Raw genomic sequence first — 23,869 nt, forward strand, 5'->3', positions numbered from 1 at the left:
TCACTGTATTTAAGGAGGTAGACCTAGGGTTTGGGAAATAAATACTGAAATCATTGATATGTTTGTATCATATTTATTTTCCCCAAAGCTTTTCAAGCTTTCCTTTGAAGCAGAATGAAATAAGTCTGAGTTACTTTGATGCTTACATGAGATAGATGGAAAATGGAGAATACAAACATTCCAATGATTTGTAAGAGTTGTGTCCCTTACCCTAGGTCTACCTTCTTAAAAAACAGCAATGTATTTGTTGATTATGACATTCTGGTGAAAATAAATCTGTCCAGCAGTGGTGTTCACATGTATCTTGATGGATTATCCATATTTTCCACAAATTTTGACCACAAATTACACTTTTCCAGAATGTGTATCTCTCAATTATACCTGTGTTAAAAAATCACAAAATTCAGGATTATACAGATCATTTTTATAATGCAATATGTCATACAGTAGCATAAACAGGTCTTGTGTTCCAGCCAAACAAAGTTTGATCTGTTTTAAAAAAATGTGTACCTTGAAAATGTGAGTGATATTGTAACAAGGTACCTGCTCTAGCAAACGTCTGCAATTTTATTGGTGTCTGACGCCATAGAATCTGCCTGTCAGTCCTACAGCATTCCTTCAATATTTCTGATCAAAGATTAGTAGTTCAAACATTGTTATCAAATATTCATTGCATTGTTTTCAACAATTTTATGCACATCAATATTCACCAACCTCGTAATAAACTTTTATCTACCTTTATAGAGAGTATAGATCCGGAATCTAGTCTCTTACGTCCTCACATGATAAACGGAATAAAATTGAAGTTATAAGGGATTATACTCTTGTTTTATCAAAAAGAGAAAGTTTTTTGTAGTCTTGATGTAAGCATCAAGGAAATGTATAACAGATTTCAATCTTTATTACAAGCCTTCAGGAAAACTGGATTTGTAATTTTCCTTTTAAAGAGATTAAAGGAAAAGAGTTTGTTAAGGTTATAAAAAATATATTGCAGATTTCTGAGACTGATTGATCAGTTCAATTGGTTCATTTGCTTTAATCCGAATGAGTTGGCACATCTTTGGATGACTTTTTTTTTTTTTTTTACAAATATTGAGATAATTTTAGAACTGTGATTCAATGAGGCATATGGTCTCAGTGGTTCTTGTGGCTAGGTAAGCATTTGATCCAGTGGTTTCATTAGCCATGGAAAGGCATATGGTCTGGGTGGTTCTTTTGGCTAGGTAGGCATTTGATTCACTGGGAAAGGCAAGTAGTTTAAATGGTTCCAGTGCATTGGATAGTGAAGTGGTCTAGGTGAGTACCAAATAGACAGTTCTGCCACAATTTTTATACCCCACAACATGAATTGGCAAGATATCATGTAACACCCTCAGAAAAGTTGCACGTCTGTCTGTCTGTCTGTAGTCAGTTTCCATATGATAACTTGAGAATGGATCATGGAATTTTTTTTTCTTTGCACAGTTGTGGTATCATATAGTGCAGGTGAAGTTCAATCTTCAGCAAAATCAGAAATATAGTTTTTTGAATTTTGAACATTTTGCCACCCCCCTCTTTTTTCCACCATTATGTGGCAAGGTATTACTTAATTTTCCATTAACCCCCTATTTTTGGTTAGTACATTTCAGTGATTTTTTTCAATTCTTTTTTCATTTCAGGAATCAGAGCTGCAGAGACGACAAAGTCATCTAATCAAGGTGGTACAATTATACTCAACTGTGAACTGAAATTTCCAGATAAAGAGGAAGTTGACACAATCATTCAGTGGAAAAAGAGTGATCTAAAAAATCCAGTCTTACTCAAATATAGTAATTATGATGCTAATGTTCATCCAGACTTTGCCGAAAGGGTGGAATTGGTCAATGGTGCTTCACTGAAAATATCTAGGATACAGGCACGGGATGAGGGGTGGTATGAGTGCACTGTCGAGTTCATCAATGGTATTGAAGATGCCAAGAAAAATGGCACATGGGTGTATTTGAATGTCAACAGTAAGTTTATCCCTGATGTTAGTAGTTACACATTTTGAATTACCCCATACATTTTTCCTGTACTTAGAAAATGGGTATTCATTTTCAGGTAATACACTTTTTTCCAAATAACTTGATCAAGAATGGATTTTAGGTCTGTGTCACATATAGCATTTGTGACCATGTTATTTAGATTCAGTTCATATAAAAAAAATTCTGAGTTAAGCATGAATCTTAGGACCATTTTAAATCAGGATGAATTGTATCACTGAATGACCCAGAAAAGATCCACCCATGATCTGGATGGATTGTATCACTAAAAAACTCTGAAACGCAGAAAAATGGAAGACCATACAAAATATTGAGACATTGAGACAGAAAAATCTTAAACACCCAATGGTAGGAACAAGGCTCTGGCAAGTTAAAGAGCATTATAATCTTACCTGAAGGTGTCTGAAATTTCCTTATTTTGCATTTTCCAGTGTTGTTTGATTCTCTTGTTCTTACTTTAAAAAGTGATTTCAGAATTTTGGAAAAACGTGATTTCAAAACACCATTCTTGCTGAAATACTATTGTATTTTACATGACGATATAAAACATTTTATTGTGATGTATAATAACAAAAAATGTTTTATCTCGCTCATGGATGAGATTAAGAAATCTCATTTGATCTCACTCATGGATGAGATTAGGAAATCTCATTTTATCCTACTGATGGATGAGATTAAGAAATCTCATTTTATCTCACTCATGGATGAGATTAGGAAATGTCATATAGCTAAAAATATGAATATCATTGAACCTTGTCACAAACGTGAGAAATATTTATCATCTCTGCTTAAAGATGGATTTTTTTTTAGAAATATTTAGAAATAACAACACTTTAAAATCTCAGAATTAACTTTCACAAATGTACTTAAGAACATGCAATTTAAGGTTGCATGATCAAAACTTTTCTAGCTGAAAAAAAGCTGCAAGAAAATTTTATAAGGAAACTTTGTAGTAATACACGGAAGCAACTGCTAGATTAAGTCATATGGCAATTTACACTAGATGAACCTTTTTCTAACCTATTTTGACTAGAGAGTTCTGTGTAAAAGTATTGAAGGATATTGTCTGGGCATTAGATGAAATGTAAACCAAATTAATTGTGTGACAAAATTCTTATCAGTTTTGATAGGAAATTGATGTTAAGGTTTATTTTCATAAAAAACAAGCGGCAAGGAGAGGACTTGATTTTTTAAAACAATTGTGTTTTCATAATCCATTATAAGCAGACGATACCAACAAGCACCAGTTCAATCAATGCTGTGCATGGGAGGGGGTTTCTTGGGTTATGTTGGTAGGAATGGATATGATGCTTTCAAGGGTCTACTCTACAGAGCTGGAAAGACGCAAAAAGGATAAGATTTTGAAGAATCGTATTTATGTCAGAACTGATTTTCAGAAATCTTAGATGGTTAGCATTCTGAAATACATCAGAAATATTCAAATAGGTGTTCTTTTGATATGCTGGAATTTAATGGACATATTATGAAATACTGATTTTGTCTGTTTCCCATCCATTCATTGGAAAATAATGAAAAAATGCCCATGGTAGAAATATTATATATTTTTAGTAAAATATTTTTCACCATGGAAGGATGCTTCTTTTCATTTTTTCTGTGATTGATTTTTTCCACATTTATTGGGACTCTTCTGTGTCAAAGAGTAATCAAGGGAACCAAGATTCAAGCTGAAATCCAAAGAATATATTTCAAGGATAAAGACTAGATAAGGAAAACAGACACAAGATGTAATAACCAAAATAAATGCGGACTCCACTAAAACTGGGAGCATGGACCAGGTGAACCAGTAGGGAAAGCATTGTCTGCTTTTCTAGAAATTCCCGCTACAAAAATGGGAAACAGGTATACCATTTACTGATACTCAGCTGTTTTTGTCACGATAATGTAAAGCTGTTCTTGTCCTGTACTAGCCACACAGGAATGCTGGGATTGATTTTGAAGGTCGTGACTTGAACCATTTTGGAATTTGAGGCAATAAAGGGACCATTTTTATTCAAGTGAATTCTTATCCTTCATCAGATGTTTAATCACAGTCCAAATTCACAGCTGTATAAAGCTTGCATTGTGCCTCCATACATGCACAAGCAATTAAGTGTTTGATCTCTGCAGTCATATTGAGCTGCATTCTAAGAAGCCTTTCTTTCATTCGCAATTTGCAGGATTGGTATAGGTACAAATTAATATATGCCTATACTTATATATGAAATTGCCCTCCCTCACCCAAGGGACATGTTTTAGCATTATGTTGTGTGAGTAATTTTCTGGCTACCGGAATAGTGCATTAAAGGCCATGTACTATTACCACAGCATATTACAACCAAACATGCCAAGATATATAGCCTTAGATTAAATCTATTAAAATTGATGTACATCTTAGGACTGCATTTGAATTGCCTCTTTATGTGATGGAGACTGAAAAATTAATTAATTCTGGTCATTAAATAGTAGGATGTGGTGAGAACACTGACATTTTATTACATTTTGTAGAAGAGAATCAGTGGTTTTGGTTTATGGATGAAATTTGAATATTAAGGAAATGTTAGGCATGTTGGAATATCGGTAAAAACATTAAATCACGGAAATCAGTTGACATATTGCTCATTGTGCTATTGCTCAGATCATCCTTACAAACATTGGATGTCAAGTCAGAGTCTTAGATAGAAGGACAGGTCCTTTGTTTTGATTTGTTCAAACCAATAAATCCTCATTTTGAGATTAAAAAAAAAAAATATTTAAAAAATTTCACTTCTTTATTAAGTATGGAAGGTTAACAACAAAATTACCAAACACCAAGAATCTAACGGGTTATTGCAATCACGCTGTTTGTCTGTCCTTCATACTTTTTTTGGAACAGATTTCTTAGCTATTAATAGACGAAATTGTTAGATGTTTGGTATAATGTTTTTTTTGCATGATGACTTGTCTCCCCTTGCTTATCTACTTTCTGTTTACTGTGGACTTAATTTGACAGAAATGGTTGTGTGGGGCTATTATTAGCACAATGTAGCATGTTTTGTTTAACATTTAACTCTCTGAATTTCCTTTTTGTTCCTCATAGCTCTGTCATAAAGTTTTCCTCTCTTGTAAGTTACCATAAAAGGCAAATTTTACATCATCTTTGGTGTATACTATTTCCTTATTTTAAGTACCCTTTATCAACTATTTAGTCAAGTCATAGAGTAAAATTTTTACATAGCTACCGGTAGGTGATGTCGTGTTTACACTTTCTGTCTTGGTTTTGAGATATTTTTGGATGGATCTTTTGAAGATAATCTCCCAAAATTGATCTTGAAATGACCACATACTGTAAAAGTATTAATTTTCATGAAGTACTAATTATTGCTATTTTCATGGCGAACATAAAAGCATGAAAAATAGTACCTGTGAAATTTTTGTTTACACTTTATAAAGCAAATCATTTTTTGAATTCACAAAAATTGATACCGCGAATATGTTCACTTGGCAGAGTCTGCAAAAATTAGCAACTGCAAAAAAATGTACAATTTAACAGTGTTAAGTCAAACAAAACTAGTATTTCTTAGAGAAATGTGGATTGTGTTTAGTCATTGATGACTCAGAAGCAACTTTGACATTTTTATCAATGAAACCATGTTTGTAAAGACCAGACTGATATAGAACTTTAATAATAGAGGTTGATGGACTCTTCTTTAGTAATGCCACTTTTAACGACATGACAGTATTTCTCTGTATAATTTCTATCCCGAAATTATTCTGACGTTTTTAACCATGGATTCACCTATGAGTATGTCAAATCAAGACTGATGTACTGTGTTAATAATAGAGGTCAATAGAGTTCAATAGATGCTCCTAACTGTAGAAATGCTACTAAAACAATTTGATGGTCCTTGCCCAAAAATTACTGTGGCATTTTTGTCTACGAAATCATGTATGTCAAGTTGAGACTGATGTACTGCCGTAATAATAAGGGGTCGGTAGACACTATAAAATAATTTTGTTTACATGGTGTTATCTATGGAGGAAATGATAGATGGGCTGTAGACATGGTGCCTTCGTCTCATTTGCATACAGAACCTATCAAAGAACGACTCATTACGCAGCGTGAATATTACAACAATAAGCTACAATTGTTAATTTTGTGCTTGCGAGATTCATCTACTATTGGACTGTATGGAAATTCTTGATCTTCCAGGACATACAACATTTAATCAGTGGAAGTCGTTCGTAATTGTGTCTACGATGAAAGACGTTGCCAAGACTAAGCAAGGCGCCCATTTGCAAAATTGAAAATTAACAATAGGCTGTGCTTCAATGTCAACTATTTTTCCGCTTGATAAGGTTTGGCGTTAATATTGTATAATTTATCGCTTTACTTCGATTTATCCTAACTACATACATAATATCAGATATAGGTACAATGAGGAGGAGCAATTATTTGGAAGAAAATTGATTTTTCAATAAGATGTGATTTATATATAGCTGAATTTGGGTATAAATCTTGGATGGCTTTAACGTCCATTATGATATAAATAAAATATACCCTCCTCCTAACAATGGAAGGGATATACTGTTTTTGTCTTGGTTGTCATTCTTTTGGTCCATTTGTCTCTCATGGATTTTTTTGTAACCATTGCATATTTGGGGGGGTAGACTCCTGCATAATTAATGAAAAATTTAGAATCTACTGCATAAAATTGTAAGAGGTTTTGGTTTTTGGTTAAGATTACTTTATTTTCTGTGAAAAATATTTAATGATTGTTTTTTTTTTATAAAAATAATTTGCTTTTACATAAAATCTCCAACATAAGACAGTGTCAAAAGGGGAGAATCCCCAAAACGAACTGTTTCAAAGGTTAACAGATATGTTTTTTTCATATATTTTGTCAGACACTGTTGTGGTGGGTTTTTGTTCTTCTTAATGGACAACTTCCAATTTGACTGTTTGGTTTATAACATATTCTCTTCAGTTTAAATGCATCTCTAGTGAGCATTGTCTTGCCAATCTTTGGTTTAGAATTATTTAGCATCTTGATACTTCACATGGATTAATTTTTGGGGTTGCTAAATTTTGTGAATTCTATCAAGTGAACATTTTCTTAATTAATTTTTTGCCCCATGCTGGTCTGGGTGTCAAAAGAATAGGCCCGAAACAGGCTAGGTCTGGCCGAGACTAGGGTGCTCTGCCCACAGAGCAACTGGGTTGTGTGCCCTAGGTGGTGGAATGGGTAACCCTGGCATGCTACATGCTGGGGTCATTAGGCCATAATATGGAAAACCTGACCGCAAACCATAGTGGTGCACTGTGTTGGGACAAAATGCCATGGTCCTACACGTTAAATAACCTTGCTGTGGTATTTGTCAGGCTTCGCCACAGAAGGCTAAAGTGTCCAACCCTACCCATCTCTCCCAATTTCCAGGGGCAATTGAAACTCGTCAACTTTATTATCCTTGTGTTCCATCCCATTTTTCATTCCATCATCATTTCAAGTCCTTTTTATAACCCATTTCATGTACATTATAATTGGATATAGTTGAAATATTGCTGCTTGGGCGTTAGACACCAACATTCAATCAATCAATCCATTAATTTTCCTGGTTTCAAGGAATGATACACATTTTAAAGTGTGAAAAAACAATTTTTTTGGTAATATTTTTTGTTCTTATCTGTCCACGGCAAATATTAGTACACTGCGAAAATAAATATCTTTACAGTATTTTAACCCATATATCTTAGATATCAAAATATAAATGCATCATAAAAAATTGGAATATATAAATGTAACAGTGCACCTGACTGCAGAACTGTGAAGTTCAGTACAATCATAACTGTTGTGCTAGAATCTGAGCGGAGCTGTTGAACTGTTGCAGTACATATGACTGCAATGTGTTAAACTCAGTACTTTCCCAAAACTATAAGAATCTGAAGTTACCTGTTGCACCATTCTAGTACAGATAGCTGCATTACAATAAAGCTAATTTTTTTCTATTATAATTGGTTGACCAGGAAGATGTTATACTAAGTAATGAAAGCCTGGATTAATTACAGTAAAATAATGCCATGTCTGGGATCATTTATCAAACTTTTTGCCGAAAATGATGAAAGTGATTGAGATTGCATTGCAATCATTGATTTGGTAATGTTCCGCCATTCAATTAAACCATAGTGACTATAAAAGCTTCATCATGATGACTTTTTGTCTAAAATCGGTCATCACATCACAATAAAACGTTGTGACTCTGTCAAAAGCCTAAAAGTTTCTAGATAGATTTTCTGTTTAAGTGTTAATTTGGTAGACAAATCAGATCACTTTTCTTTGTTTTATGGCCTAATGATTGTATGTATTTAAAACATAAAACCTGTTTTGTTCTGTTGAAATTGTTATCTTTGGATATTGGATTTGTGGGCTAATGGCTTCCGCTTTTATGAAGGACATGAGCTCACATATATTTATAACTTATTGACTGCTATAAACTACCGGGCCAATAACATTGGATACTTTTACATATATCATGGTAATTTATGTCTTACAAAGATCTATATCGAAATGATTAATTGATCCAAACTTTTATTTTTAAGGAACCATTTATCATTTGAAAAAAAAAGTGTGAGACTGATAGTTTGAGAAAATTAACACATTTTCAGTACTTGTTTTTTGTAGAAGATTTATCTCCCCTGTCTATGAGTTTACACTTTTTGTATGTATTCGGTAAGTTTATGGACCTTAAGTAATGCAAACAACTATTCTAAATGCTTGATTTATGTCCTCTTTGTTAAAGTTGGCTTAAGTTGTTTTTAAGTGTTTAGAGCAGTCCATGTACAGAATAAAGATGAAGTTTCTAGGGTATTATATGAAGGGAATATCAAATACACACTTAAAAAAAAAGTGTCAATTTAGCTCAGTTGAGGAAATGCAATTAAGTTTGGATTATCTCCCTTTATATTTTTGAGCATCTTTAGAAGATATTCACAAGGTCTGTGGAAAGTAATACATTTTGTTAAAATTTTTTGTATCCCTTACAAGTGCATCTTTTGGCTTAGCGAATTCTTTTGTGGCATCTGGTTTTGATTTTGCAAATTACTGCATCAGCACTGACTTCCAGTAGGAACCATTGCGCCACAGGAGGCTAAATTGCCCGACCTTGCCCATCCCCCCTTTTTCCAGTGGCAATCAAAGTTTGTCGACCCTATTATCCTTGTGACCCTTTTTTTTTTCATTTCATGTTCATTTTATCATCAATTTCATGTTCATTGTCTGAATATAGCTGAAAATATAGCTGAAATATTGCTGTTCGGACGTTAAACCCCCAACAAACAAAAACAAACAAAAACTGACTTCCAGAATTAGCCATATATGGCAATGGGCCTGCTACTTCACCTGTGATTGGTTTATTGAATCAAACTTGATTATCTAAATATGAAATTGATACAATCATTATTATGAAATTGTTGATTGTTATGATGTAGCCACCTCTGCCATGAGAACAGACTTGTTATGATGTAGCCCTCTCCAACATGAGAACAGATTTGTTTTGATGTAGCCCTCTCCGCCATGAGAACAGATTTGTTATGTTGTAGCCCTCTCCGCCTTGAGAACAGATTTGTTGATATAGCCCACTCCGCCATGAGAACAGATTTGTTATTATGTAGCCTTCTCCGCCATGAGAACAGATTTGTTATAGTTTCTCTCTTCCTTTTTAACCTGGATTTAACATCATATGACCAACTCTGTCAAAACTAGGAGATGTTTCCCTGTTGATTCACCTGGTCAGTACTCTGAGTTAATTGTAGTCCATACTCCCAGTTTTTTGTACACATACTGTTGTCCCTCGTGGCTTTGTTGACTAAGAATTAGAAAAACTGGTGTCTGTTGTGCCGGTCACACTTGTGGAAGCAAGTTCTTGGAAACTGGTCAACGGATTTTGTTCAAATTTAGTAGGATTGTTAATCACTTGTTAGTTGATCATGTTGTGCCACTATGTTGATTTGATAGATTTTACAGGAGTTATGGGACTTTGTGGACTTCTTACATGCTACACTATAGAAACACTTTGTGGATGCAACTCGTTAGATACCACTCAATCGATTTTGTTCGAATTTAATAGGATTGTTAGTCCCCACAGTAGTTGGTCATAATGTTCCCCAATTTTGATTTGACAAATTTAACAGGAGTTATGGGACTTTTTTTGTGGCAACAGGAGACATATCTTGTGATAAGTCCTACCAAAGACTTCTTGAGTCAAAATTGTTGGACAAATTCTTGTTTAATTTATTGCCTTTAAAGGCAAAATTCAACAAGGTGAGTGATTCAGGCTCCTTGTTTTCCTGTTTTCTTGGTTTAGTTTTTTTATCTGTTTTCTTGGTTTTGTTTTTTGTCCTGTTTTCTTTGTTTAGTTTTTTTGTCCTGTTCTCATGATTTATTTTTTTGTCCTTTTGCTTGGTTTGGTTTTCCCGTATGAAAGTTTCCCAATTGTCATAGTCCTAAATATGGATCAAAAGATAACTGATTTGATTTAGTAATCAAAGTGATGGTGTTTCTGTGCAAAAGTGCTAAAGACCTGTCTTTATTGTGGTCATCCCCTATAATATTTATGATTTTAACTATTCTAAATTGCCCATTTCATTTGACTGGTTTGGACATACTTGTTAACCCTCCCACATTAGGGGGCAGACTTCCACACAATTAATGAAAAATTTGGAATCTCCCACATAAAAATGTAAGGTTTCTTGGAGGTCTATAGGTGATGCATAATTTAGCCTCTTTTATTGGAGGGAATACTAAGATATTTGCATGATGAAATATTCCATGTCTTGCTTTTGTACTTGCTGTTTACTTTACAGAAAAAGGAACAGATGTGGTGAAATGCAACATACGCACCATCCTATCTTTATTAGGGCCCCAATACTAAAAGTGGTGGTTGCCCTATAGTGATCTCTCTGTCCATCCGTTACAAATTGTGTACAGGCTGTAACTTTTTTGTCTTTTGATGGCTTTTGACATTTTGCATCTTGGTAGATCACCTAAAGAGGATGTGTTGCGTACAATGGATATTGGCCTATTACCTTGAACTTTGATCTCAAGGTCAAATTCCTATTTTTCACTAACATACTCGTGTCCAGGCTGTAACTTTTTTGTCTTTCAATGTGGGCTTTTCTTATTTGGCATGTGGGTAGATCACCTAAAAATGATGTGTCATGTACTGTGGATATTGGCCTATGACCTTGAACTTTGACCACAAGGTCAAATTCCTTTTTTTTTCATTGTCAAACTCTTGTCCAGGCTGTAACTTCTTGTCTTTTGATGATTTGAATTATTGGGCTTTTGATATTTGGCATGTGGGTTGATCACCTAATTCAAATTCATATGTGTGGCTGAATTGCCACGACAGGGTCCACAGAGATGGATTCCATCTCAATGATTTCTTGTAAAGATAATTACAGGGATCACCAAAAGTTATTCAATAAGTGTTACCACACCTTAAAATAAGCTTTGAAAGGCCAAGGCAGAATGATGACACTTCATCAAAATAAACAAAAAAGTTAAATATTGACAGGGAGACACATTAATGACCAACATATGATTGTGGGCAGTGGGGGTAAACTTGTTTTATAAGGCCATAACCATTCCGCTTTATGTAAAGTCAAAAATGTATAAAAAATGTATGACTGTACTTGTCAAAAAATGGTTGAGTGTAAGTAAAGTATTGCCACCATACAACATGGATTTAACTTGATTTATCAGCAATCTTATGCCAACTTGTCTGTCAAAAGTTTCTGACATGAATAAGTTGATAGGGCAAAAATTTGGTATTATATTCCCATATCCTTTTTTGTGCATTATTCTGACACAGTGGGTATAGTTCCGCTTTTTACCCTTGACCTTAAAGACTCTCTTCCCATGGAAATGCATATCACCTGGTCGCAATTCTGTTTCCTGATTGGCTAAATACTGATTACTTAGTGGCGTTAAAAAAACTGTATCAAAAATTGCTTGCCAGGTGTTATATTTCCTGAATGAAATGTAGAAAATTATAGGTAAAAGAAAGAAAAAATTATGTGCGTCGGCTGTCTTTTTTTAAAAAGAGTGCTTGTTTTTACATTGTCTATAATTTTTTACCCTGTTTCTGAAGTGTCTTTTCCTAGTAAGTCTTTATGCCAATACTTCCATGTTTACATCACTGGAATTGTTATACTAATGGAAATATTTGTTTTTCACATCATTGATAATATCTTTTGTATAAATATGAATATATTTTCGAACCATTAAACATTGTCTAATGTATCAATAACTGTGTCAGTCCTAGAGTAGTATCTTTTATTTACTCGAAAGTAATTTATTGAATTTTCATTAGGCAGTTGAAACTTGCATTTCAGTTAAACACTAGAATTCAATTCCAAACTCATTTGAATTATTTCTGCTAAACTTTAAATGGTAATCTGAGTTGTTTAATTGACTCAGTAATTAATTCTTTCTTTAATTCCGGTTCAGCACAGTCTTTCTGGAACTCAAATGAGTTTATAGCAATCTTACTTTTAAACTTAATCAATATGAGTACTTCATCAATTTATGTTATTAGGTATTTGAATGCATTTTTCGCAATAGAAAAATCTGCTGATGCCTTTCTAAATTTTGTTTTATTGAGTCGATGCAGTGTTGATTATTAGAATTTATTTCGAGCAGGATGTGATCAATTTAATTTAAGAGTGAATTCCCATGGTATATGTTTGGAGACTTGCTAATGTCCGATCAAATCTAATAAAAATTATTGCGGAAAATTTTCCAATGAATGTTTTGTTTGGGGTGCACAATTGTCTGCCCTTAGCCTAAGATTGTACAAATGATTTCCCAGTGAAAAACCTTAATTTCTTTTAAAGGCCCTTATTGGCTTTTGGGTTTGTACTTTTATAATGGAACATTTTTTCTACGTTTTTTTTCTTTTTTTGTCCCTATTGTGTGCCCTTATTGTAAAATTGTAAATCTAATTTTCCAATGAAAGACTTATATTTCTATCAATCTCTTTCAATATTCCAAATCAGATTTTTATCAGTACATTTCATTATTTGTACTTTCGAGTTATCTCCCTTTTATTGATAATACAATGTATTATGAAATATCAATTATCTTGATGTGCAGGATAGTTTTTATATTAATTTAAATGTACATTATACTTACCATATTAACAATAAAATAAATATAGAATATGTTCACGTAATTAGTGTCTCCATTGCAATCTTTGCGATGATCTAAATTTAAACAATATTCAAAAATGTCCATTTTGTCTGCTTGAAAATCTACAGGTTTTTTTTTTTTTTGGATAACAGTACATTTTGAGTAATAATACAGTAAAAATTACTAAACCATAGTGAAATTGCTAAGATCTGTCATTTTCATATCTCATTTTTACCATGGTAACTGATAGAATAAAATTAATGTCTGTGTTTTTTTCAAATCATTTCTTGTCTGTTATGCAAATTTGTACTGTTAAATTAATTAGTTTTTAAATTTTCATACCAATAATTTGGCCAATTAATGAGTTTTACTTTTTACTGCCATAGACAATTCGACAATCTTTCTGTGTTGTTCCAGCAAAAATGGATGATATCAAAGATAGTATAAAAATGGACAAAAAAGATATTTTGGGAGCATATATACAGTAACAAGAAAGGTAAAAAAAACAAAGAATTACAGAGATGAGCTGCATAAATCTTAACTAAAACTGAGTTTGAACTCAAGTTGTCGGGAAGGGTGTTAAAATTGATATGCAAAATTTTCGCCAAATGAAAGTTTTGTTACCTTCAAAACTCTTCATTAAAAAAAATAAATATTTGTGTATGACTTCGATTCTTAAAAGAAACATAAAACTGCCCAGGTAAATACTTCAGGCAAACAAAAAAGTAGCCATTATTTGTGAAATCTACATAAATTTAACATGACCCAACTCTTTCTTGCATTTAAGGGCCAGTTTCTGTCATCTTATCTGACATTAATAATAATTTACAGTTGTGGTCATGAATAGCAATCATTACAACTTACTTTATGTCCTATTATAATTTTCTTTATGTTTCATTGAGAAATTTACATTACTGCTGTTCATTTTATTTTCAATATAACGGCAACAAATATTGTAATGTTACTCAATAATTTATTTTATCGTAGAAGTAAAAGGAGCAAAAGATATTTATACGATTTAATTTCCCCTTTGAGTTTTCCTTATGAAATTATAAATATTTGATGCTCTTGGTTCTTGCTACTTCATGTGTAATGGCGGAAAGTAATGTTAAATTGTTTTTGTTTTACCAAAATTATTATTCCAAATTAATTGAAATGGTTTAAGGATAAATGAATTACGTTGAATTGTCCAATTATTTATTTAATTTGACATTTATAAATGCTGATAGCTTGAAAATCTCCCTGCTTTTTGTACCCTGCCACAAAAGCAGCCACAAAATGATGGAAGGGTGTGGTATAATTAGTGTCCATTCATCTATTTAGTATTGTTTTTTTATTAAGTCAAATTTGGATGGCATTTGGCATGCCTTGATGTCATTGAAAATTTGTGCACATTGTATACATGTGCAGGCATATTTAAACAAAAAGAGATAGTAGAGAAAGTAAAAATGGTATCAAAAAGTCACAAGCTGATCAAGATGGTTAATAGAAAAGATTTTTTTTAATGTGTCTAAATATGAAATTATTTTTGTCAAATATTGAACTTAAAATGCAAAAAAATAGATTTGTAAGTACATGTAGTGTTTATAATGATTTACTAGAGCTGCTAAAAATTTCTTCAAAAAACGTTCTGTTGAACAACTTTCACAAAAAATTGTATTACTGTTTGTCAGTGGAAGCAATTCATGTAGGTGTTAAAAGCATTAGCAATATTAAGCCTTTAATTTTTTTCTTTTTAAAGTGCATTAAAAAATTGAAATTTATTGCTAAAACACTTCAATAAAAGTAATTTTTTTATTGGTTAATAAGTCTGTGTAGATTTTCTTTATTTGTATTGATCTTTTGAATATTTGATAAAGATATGACAGGTGTAGAAATGTGTTTTACAACAGTAGGGGGTCCTAGGTAAAATTCTTACCTGGAGCATCAAAAAGATTATAATTAGAGGGGTCACAAGTCACTAATGTGTTTTTATTGGATAAAACTTTTTGACACTTTGTAGTGTACATGTATTATGTGTGTAATAAATACCATTATCAATTCATCTCAGTTACATATTTAATCATTTTAAGACCATATTCTAAATTAATCACTTTAACAACTGTGAGAACTCCCCTCTGGCTAAAAATAGAATGTTCCAAAATTTGAATGAATGGCTGGTTACACATAGTAAATCTAGTGACCTAGAAAATTTTGTTGGGGGAAGGAGTCTGACCTAAATGGCTAGGTTATGGAGTGGAGATGTTATTATTTGTTGTGGTTTTGGTTAGTAATTCACACCTGTTTACAGATAGAGGCTCAAGGTAAACAAAATATTTACTCAATACACTATGTCTGATGGAATACACATTACTCAATCCTTTGAACCTTTTTTTACAAGTTTTGTACATGTCAGTGAAGAATGTTTATGAAAAATGTGTGGTTTACACATTAAACATTCCACTGGATGTTTCTACATTTGATTTATAAGTTTATAATCATTTTGCACCGATTTGTTTATTTGTATTTAATGGAAACTATTTATTTTTGGTTGTTAAACAGCCGACTTCTGCATGATACAGCTCGATCTTTTTTTGCTTCATTTACTATAACATCAACAACATCTCGTAAAATGGATGTTTTTTGGAATTTTACAGACAGCCGACTTGTCATGAAAGGTTTTACCATGCTAGCAGACCTCATCATATAAAAATCAACTCAAAATATTTCAAGTCTTTTCAAAATTGACATGAACAGAATACTTTAAACCAACATTTATTCAAGAATTTAAATACCTGTTTAAATTGCTATTAAAAATCTGAGTGACAAGTTCAGGATCATAAAGTTGACTAGACTTTGGTTTGACACTTTGTTTATGGAGACAAATTTGGCTTGAGAGATACAGCTCTACTACATTATAAACAAATGTGTAAAGAGATAAATGGAATTATTTAGTCTTCATTGACCCATATAAATGGAAAGATTTCATGCTTTTATCTATTTTCTGGGTTAATTTTTGCACATAAAGATTTTTGGGATTATCTGATTTGCCCTTTGTTTTTATCAGTGAATTGTCTTTTTCAAAGGATTTTATACACCTGTGAAAAACATGCAGACAGAAACACCTGTTGAATGATTCAGATAATAGTTTTTAGTTGTATCTATGTGTAATGTGGCACACAATTTAGATTGTTTTCTACAGGAAAGTTTGGCATAAGAATTAAACTTGTAAAGGCTACAATTCACTTGCCATGGGAAATAGGCAATTTGATTGTAAACATTTTTATGGGGTTGATACGCTGAGCAATTTAGCATTTGCATACCCCTTTCGTGGACACCACATTTTCATGCTCATATGTACATCAGAATTGATATAAATTGTGATAATATTTTTTGTATATCCTGGGTGACTGTCCCCTGTCATTATAAACTTCTATTCACCAAACTACATGTACATGTGTTAATTATAATAATTGATCTTCATGAAAGGGCAGGTCATCTTTCATCACTTTGAACTACACGTGCAATAATCAGAGAAAATAAAATACATGTACATCAAACTTGATAGGTACATGTATGTATATGTTTACAATCAGTCTTAAAAAAGTTAATTTCATATCAGCAAGAAAAAAAACCCAGATCAAGTTCAATCTTCCTAAACATCCCTATTGACAAAGGGATTAACAATGACACCAAACTGAAAAAAGGAAAATTCTTTTTGTTTCCCTATCTTAATCTATTTGCAGAACATCTTCTTCCAGTAATCTCCTTGATATACTGCATTTAAGGGATATTTTGTAGTTTATATTTAGATATTAGTACATTTGTTATGATGGAGATTAACTTTTTGTAATCATTATCAAAGACGATTTGTCATTTTTATCCCCATTTGAATATTATGTTTGATTTTCTTCCAATAAATGTCACACAGAAAAATAGATTTTCAATATATCTGTGTAAGTTTAATGTCATCTTTAATAATGACTTCTGTTTGACCTATAAAAGTAAAACTCTGTAAATGTATGTTTCTATACTGTTGGTATAATTTTCTTGTCTTTGTACATGATTTTTTCCCATTTTTCCATGTATTGGTTGTACAAAATTTTCATGCCCAAACAAACTTTTGACAGTATAAATATTAAGTCATGCAGCCAATGTTTTGTGTTTTTTTTTTTTTTTTGGCTTTCAGCTGCATGTACAAAAAATGTATTTGGATGGAAATGCTGAGAATGCATATGACAAAAATGATGATAGAACTGTCTTAGAAACTGCATTTCAATTTTCAACCTGTCAGCCTGGTCTTATATTGATATTCTGAACTATAACCAGTTTGTAATTGTAACTGAAAAAAGCAATACAAATGAATACTTTACACTAAGTCTGAAGTAAATGTGTCCTTTGAACACTGGCCAAAAGGCACACACACATAAAAAAGAGAGGGCACACTCATAAAAAAGAGAGGCACACTCATAAAAAAAGAGAGGGCACATTCATAAAAAAGAGAGGCACACTTATAAAAAAGAGAGGGCACTTCCAATTACTTAACAAAATCAAAAGGACATAACTACAGTTTTTATACTACATGTACTTTGTTGAATACTGATTACTGGAAAATAGGGGGCATGCTGTCATTGTTAATGATTTATTGAATTAAAAAAAAAGAGTTTCAATTCAGGTACATAATGTAAAGTTTTTAAAAGCATTCAGGTGAATTTTTAGATACGATTTAGACTCGCTAGCTTTGGCACTGCATTCATTTGTCAGAAAAATATTTTTTTTCAATTTGGTCCTTCCTTTTATTATGCTTCAAAATAGGCTTCTTCACTGGGGGTAGAAGAGTATATGCATTTTACATGTACTAAAGGGAAACCAAGTATAAAAAAATATATACAAAAGGTAAAGACTAGACAAGGAAAAGAGACAAACAATGAAGAACATGAAACAGCCAAGATAATATACACAAAGGAACAAAAGTAAGTGAGCAACACAGACTCCACTAAAAACTTGGAGCATGGACCAGGTGCTCTGGTATGGTAAGCTTCCTCTGCTTCTCTAGAGACACCTTCCAAGTTGCTCATAATTTGACACGTCCAGGGATATGAAAGAGGAGAGGAAAATCATAATATGGTGTGAACAAATGGGTTCTCATTGTGCAGTCAGATACACCATAAGGATTCATGAGTTTGACAGAGACACGGGTGTGTGTATGTGCCCCCTTTTCCATTATCAAATAGTATGCAAGCTGACATTTTCTTTTTCAGCTCCACCAAAAATAACATACAGCACACCAAGCAAATATAAACAGCAACAAGGAGCATCTATTGTGTTGTATTGTAAAGTATCAGGGACTCCGGAGCCAACAGGATTCTGGAAAAAGGATAATAGGGAGCTACGATCGTCTTCCCGCGTGACTGTATCGGAAGATAATACTGAGGTAGAGATCCGAGATTTACAACAATCAGATGGTGGGACATACACATGTAAATTTTCTAACAGCATCGGGAGTATTTCACAAAGGATAGATTTAATTGTTGAAGGTATGATTAATATTGTAACCCCAGATGTACATGTATTAGAATAATATGTCACTACACCCATCTGTCCATCTAAATTTCGAATTTATTTCAATTTCGTTATGTGGCTTCAGAGATTGGGCATGCATTGTAAGTGGTTCTAGTTTATGTCTAATATTTTAAAACATCTTTGCCAATTTGGACATGAGGAACAAATGAGGATAAAATAAGAGCGACAACATATACAAACCCCCCTGTTCATACATGTTACTCAGTTTGTTTTGTCTGTCTGTTTTTCTTTGCCATTGACCATATTGATTGCATTTTGTTGTATTTTTTGGTAAATGAAAATAAGCTTTGATACAATGAATTGCAAGTATCTTTTTTAGTTTTTTTCTGCCAAGCAACTTTTACAATTGGTTAAATTAGTGATCTATGTTAGGTTATAAGTAAATATTGAAAACTGAATAGCCTAAATACATTGTATCAAGAATGGTAATTTGTTTTGTTTTAATTACCCTTTTATTGCATGAACCATTGTAAAATTACTATAGACAATATACAGTGAAACCTGTCTCAACCAAACCCTTTTAAGACTTAAGAATTTGTTTGGTTAAGGGAGGTGTTCAGTTGATACAATACTAAAATACTAATATGAAAGGATTTCAAAAAGTGTCTGTTTAAACAGGTTTTTGGTTTATCCAGGGTTCAGTTTTGACAGGTTTTTGGTTTATTCAGGATCAGTTTAGGCAGGTTTTTGGTTTATTCAGGGTATAGTTTAGACAGGTTTTTGGTTTATTCAGGGTTCAATTTAGTCAGGTGTTTGGTTTATTCAGGGTTCAGTTTAGACAGGTTTAAGGTTTATTCAGGGTTCAGTTTAGACAGGTTTTTGGTTTATTCAGGGTTCAGTTTAGACAGTTTTTTGGCGTAGTTATTTTGTTTCTAAGTATGTTATCAAGGAATACAGATCACTCTTACTGTTTGTAATTTCACAGTGATAGAATGCACGCACACTGTACTTGTACACTGTATTTGTATTGTCTCAGAGCAATTCTGGATACTTGTACCTGCATGAAAACGTAACTCAAATTCATGTCAACATACTTGCTTGAATAAATTCTGTTAATTCTGCTGGTGTGAAACTTTGTAGTTTTAATAGAACTTGCAGGCATGTACATTTCTGTAATCAAACAAATTCTGTTCATTTTCATGTAAGAACTCTTGTTAAAATTATTTAACAGCAAAACTCCAAATACCATGACAAAAATTTTGTCACAATGACTGAGCCGAACAAAATCTTATTCTTAAAGTGCACCAAAAATTACATGACATTATGAAGTTTGCTCAAGTAATTGCACTTAAACCAACCATGCGGTACATTCATTCCTCTGTTTGCAAAACCTTGCATGACCAACAATATCATTTCAAAATTAACTCTGTCCCCATTGTCGGTAATTGTAAAACATGTTGATTTTAGGCCTATTTTATTATTAAAGCAAATACATTAGACAAATCATGGACTTTGTAACTGCCATAATTTGTGGAAATTGGTACAGATTTGTCATAATATAAATTTACCACTTGATGACGGCTGTTATTTACTGCAATATAATTTTTATGAAATTGAATTAGATCAGTGACAAAAGTTTTTTATGGGAATTTCATCTTTGCTGTTGACACACATAGTAATAGTAGTGGGACAATGTCATTGAAAACAAGAACGCTTTGATTGTTTGTTTGTTTGTTTGTTTGTTTGTTGGGGTTTAATGTCCGAGCAGCAATATTTCAGCTATATTCAGACAATGAACATGAAATGGATGATAAAATGAACATGATATGAAAAAAAAAGGATGGGTCACAAGGATAATAGGGTCGACAAATTTTGACTGCCACTGGAAAAAGGGGGAATGGGTAAGGTCGGGCAATTTAGCCTCCTGTGGCGGAGCGCAGAGGTTCCTACTTCTATCGAATACCACAGCAGGGTTCTTTAACGTGCGAGGAACATGGCATCTTTCCCAACACGGTGCACCACTATGGTTTGCGTTCAGGTTTTCCGTATTATAGCCTGACAACCCCAGCATGCAACACGCCAGGGGTACCCCATTCCACCACCTGGGGCACACATCCCAGTTGCTCTGTGGGCAGAGCGCCTAGCCCCTAGCGGCTAGGTTTCTGAGCACTATTTAGTCGCCTTGTACGACAAGCTTAGCGCTGCTGCAGGCCTATTCTTTTAACACCCGGACCTGCACGGGGCCTTTGATTGTAAAACCAATTTAAAAAAGGTACAGAACAAACTACATGTAAACAGGGTTTGTAAGTCTTGTTCTAGTTTCAGTTTCCCTTCCGGAATTTCCAGTGTAGAACGTACTGAAATCCGAAGACTGATATGCATTTTAGTGTGTACTTCCGGGAAATTCAAACGCTGCTTCACAATGCAAAATCTTCTATTTTATGCTATTCTAAACATTTTTCTCTTAGAACTTGATAATTGTAATTTTTAATCAGTATTTTTACCCAAAAATGATACTTTGCTTTTAATATTGAACTCAATGATATGTTAATGATGAATCTCCATACATTTGAATGGTAGACTAGGACCCATTCTTACGAAACCACAGAGTAACGTGACGAGACTTACATACCCTATAAGAGATGCAATTCCCCCATTCAAATCTTGATATGTTTGTAATTATTTGTGGATGCAACTCCTCTGAAACCATTTGACTGATTCTTCTTGTATTTGGTATATTTGGTATGGAGTATTGCTATGTAGTCCATTTTAAGTAGCAGTCTTTGTAAGAATCATGCAAATTCTGTAAAATGTGATAAACCTGAAAAAAGACTGCATATTTTTATTTTTGTTATTAAGTTGCTTTGTAGGCCTATATGATGAAAAATATAATAATTCATTCCAGTCTGTCTGCTACATGTATTTAGAGGTCATCAACATGGAAAATCCAATAGTTTCTATTGTATTTTAGTATCATTTAAAGAGTTATCTCCCTTAATTTCGAATTGAACAGTACATTCTATATATTTTTATGAACAAGGGTTATATGAAAAGCTGCATGTTACTTTCTGTTTACAGTGACATTCTCAACAAAATATCCAAAAAAAAACAAAAAAACCATGAATCACACTTTGTATGATTCTTATGTGGAGTGCTACTAAATATAAGATGAAATGTATGTTAAACCTGAATAAGCTAAACATCTGTATAAACAATAAATTTTACAATTCCAAAAGGGTTTGATTTAGACTAGTTTCATTATACATGTATTCATTGATGAGTCTTAAAAAATACTTTTTTTTAATGCAGTTCAAATACTTTTTTGAACACATGGACATAAGGACATTTTATTTCCTATCTTGAAATTAATCTGGGGAAGTAAAATTTGTTATCAGATCATTCAGCAGGAGGCATTTGAGATTTTCCCAAATATAAAAAACAAATATAATAAAGCAGGAAATACATAAGTCGGAAAGAGTTTTTAAGTATATGCCAAAAACTTTCCTCATTTCTTGACTAGGTCAGAAGCTTTTTTTCTCAGTACAAACAAACAAAAGTTTGACTACAAGTTAACCTGGTGCATGTAAGTTTCTGGCTTCTGAGTGATTATTGGTGGTTCATACTGATCATATTACGGTGATTTCCTTTTTGTTGAAGAACTTTTTTTTTCATTTTGGTACCAATTAATATGGTTTTCCTTGGGTAAGTCAAGCAAAATTTATGGATAAATGCTAACTTACTGTTGAACATAACTCAGAAACCCAGTATCAAACCAGATTTAGGATACCATTGAATATGGTTTCTCCTGATATAAGAAACAAAAAATTGTTATCAACAGTTTTATTCTTTAGTCAGAGACTGAGTTATCAATCTTGTTATTTGTTATGAGTTTTTCTTCTATAAAAACCCCAAACTTCTGTACTTACAGCACATATGGTTGTTTAAGATGAATAAACTTATAGGTCTATTCACCTTTCAAATTTGGCCTGGACTTAATTTGATATTGGAAAAATGGTTCAGAATATGCTCTATAATATTGATTCCATCCATTACAGGTGCAGCCTATATATTAAACCCACCGTCCAACACCACTGCCGTTGAAGGTCAGCGAGTTGAGCTACGATGTGGTGCAGACGCCTTTCCTAACAACATCACATACCGTTGGTACTTCAATGATCGTAATGTGAACACCTACCCTGGAATTGGTCATCGCATTTTCATCCAGGTTGATGGTGGCCTCATTTTATCATCTGTCACTAAAGATGACATGGGATGGTATACTTGTAGGCCAAGCAATGGAGTAGGGCAGGATCCTGAAGCCTCAGCGTTTCTTAATGTTACATGTAAGATATATTTGTTTGAATTAATATCATGTGAAATATTAGAATGGTGAGGTATACTGATTTACCCTTGTCAGTACGTCTGTCTGTCACACTTTTTTTCGTACCAGGTTTCTCAGTAATCCTGTAGATTGGTAATTTTACACATGCTTTTCTAATGGTGTGGTAAATCTGGGGATTTGATTTCAGACTTTGATGACAACAACTTCAAATATTTCTGACTTAGTAACGATGCCTTGCATTAATTGATGTGTCTAATACATAATATGCTTACTTCAAGTACCAGGAAAAAATTAAACCTGAAGCTCTGTAAATTAAAGTGAAAAGGAAGTCAGAACAATACACATAGTAATGTATATTCCATGAGATTGTCTCTTAGAAATTGAAGTGCTCTTAAAAATTCCCAGAAAAGCATATTAAGCTTCTACAAATGTCTTTTTAATTAAGATTTAATTGAGATTGGATTGAATGGACAACTTCAGCTTTTGTAGTGACAGTTGTTTTAAAGTTTTGTACTGTCTGACAGGGATTTTTACGATTTCCCTGGAACGCAACATTTTACTTTGCATTGCTATTCAATTATCTATATTGTTTAGGAGACTTTGAAACCAAATGTATATATTGTGTAGGTTTGACCTTTAGGCTAAGTTATTACTTTTCAAGGTGTACAATGTACTTAAGTGTAAGTATTTGTAAGAATCAGGCAAAATGGGAAAAATCAGAAACATGCATGTCAAAAACCAACTGTTCTGACAGTATTATTTCACTCAAGGATACTTTCTCTCTTTGAAAAGACCATTATTAGATCTCTGCATCACTGGCTTTGTGGAGAAATTTTTCA

At 33.0% G+C, this 23,869-nt stretch overlaps 1 protein-coding gene across 6 annotated transcripts in view; it reads left to right on the forward strand.

Moving 5' to 3' along the window:
• LOC148617017 (protein turtle homolog A-like) overlaps nucleotides 1-23,869 on the forward strand; it is a 133,831-nt gene that overhangs the window by 80,992 nt on the left and 28,970 nt on the right. For 4 of the 6 annotated variants that reach the window (XM_088584273.1, XM_088584272.1, XM_088584275.1 and 1 more), the window contains exons 3-5: nucleotides 1,659-1,991; nucleotides 18,427-18,702; nucleotides 22,744-23,031. In XM_088584273.1, coding sequence (XP_088440399.1) covers nucleotides 1,659-1,991; nucleotides 18,427-18,702; nucleotides 22,744-23,031 — 897 coding nt within the window. Of the gene's footprint in view, nucleotides 1-1,658; nucleotides 1,992-15,336; nucleotides 15,490-18,426; nucleotides 18,703-22,743; nucleotides 23,032-23,869 lie in introns of those variants that run through there. The other 2 variants (XM_088584277.1, XM_088584276.1) reach the window with 1 other exon arrangement.

Source organism: Perna viridis, chromosome 5 (genome assembly GCF_037379345.1).
Source record: "Perna viridis isolate PV_CMFRI_1.1 ecotype Kerala chromosome 5, ASM3737934v1, whole genome shotgun sequence".
Classification (NCBI taxonomy): Eukaryota; Metazoa; Mollusca; class Bivalvia; order Mytilida; family Mytilidae; genus Perna; species Perna viridis.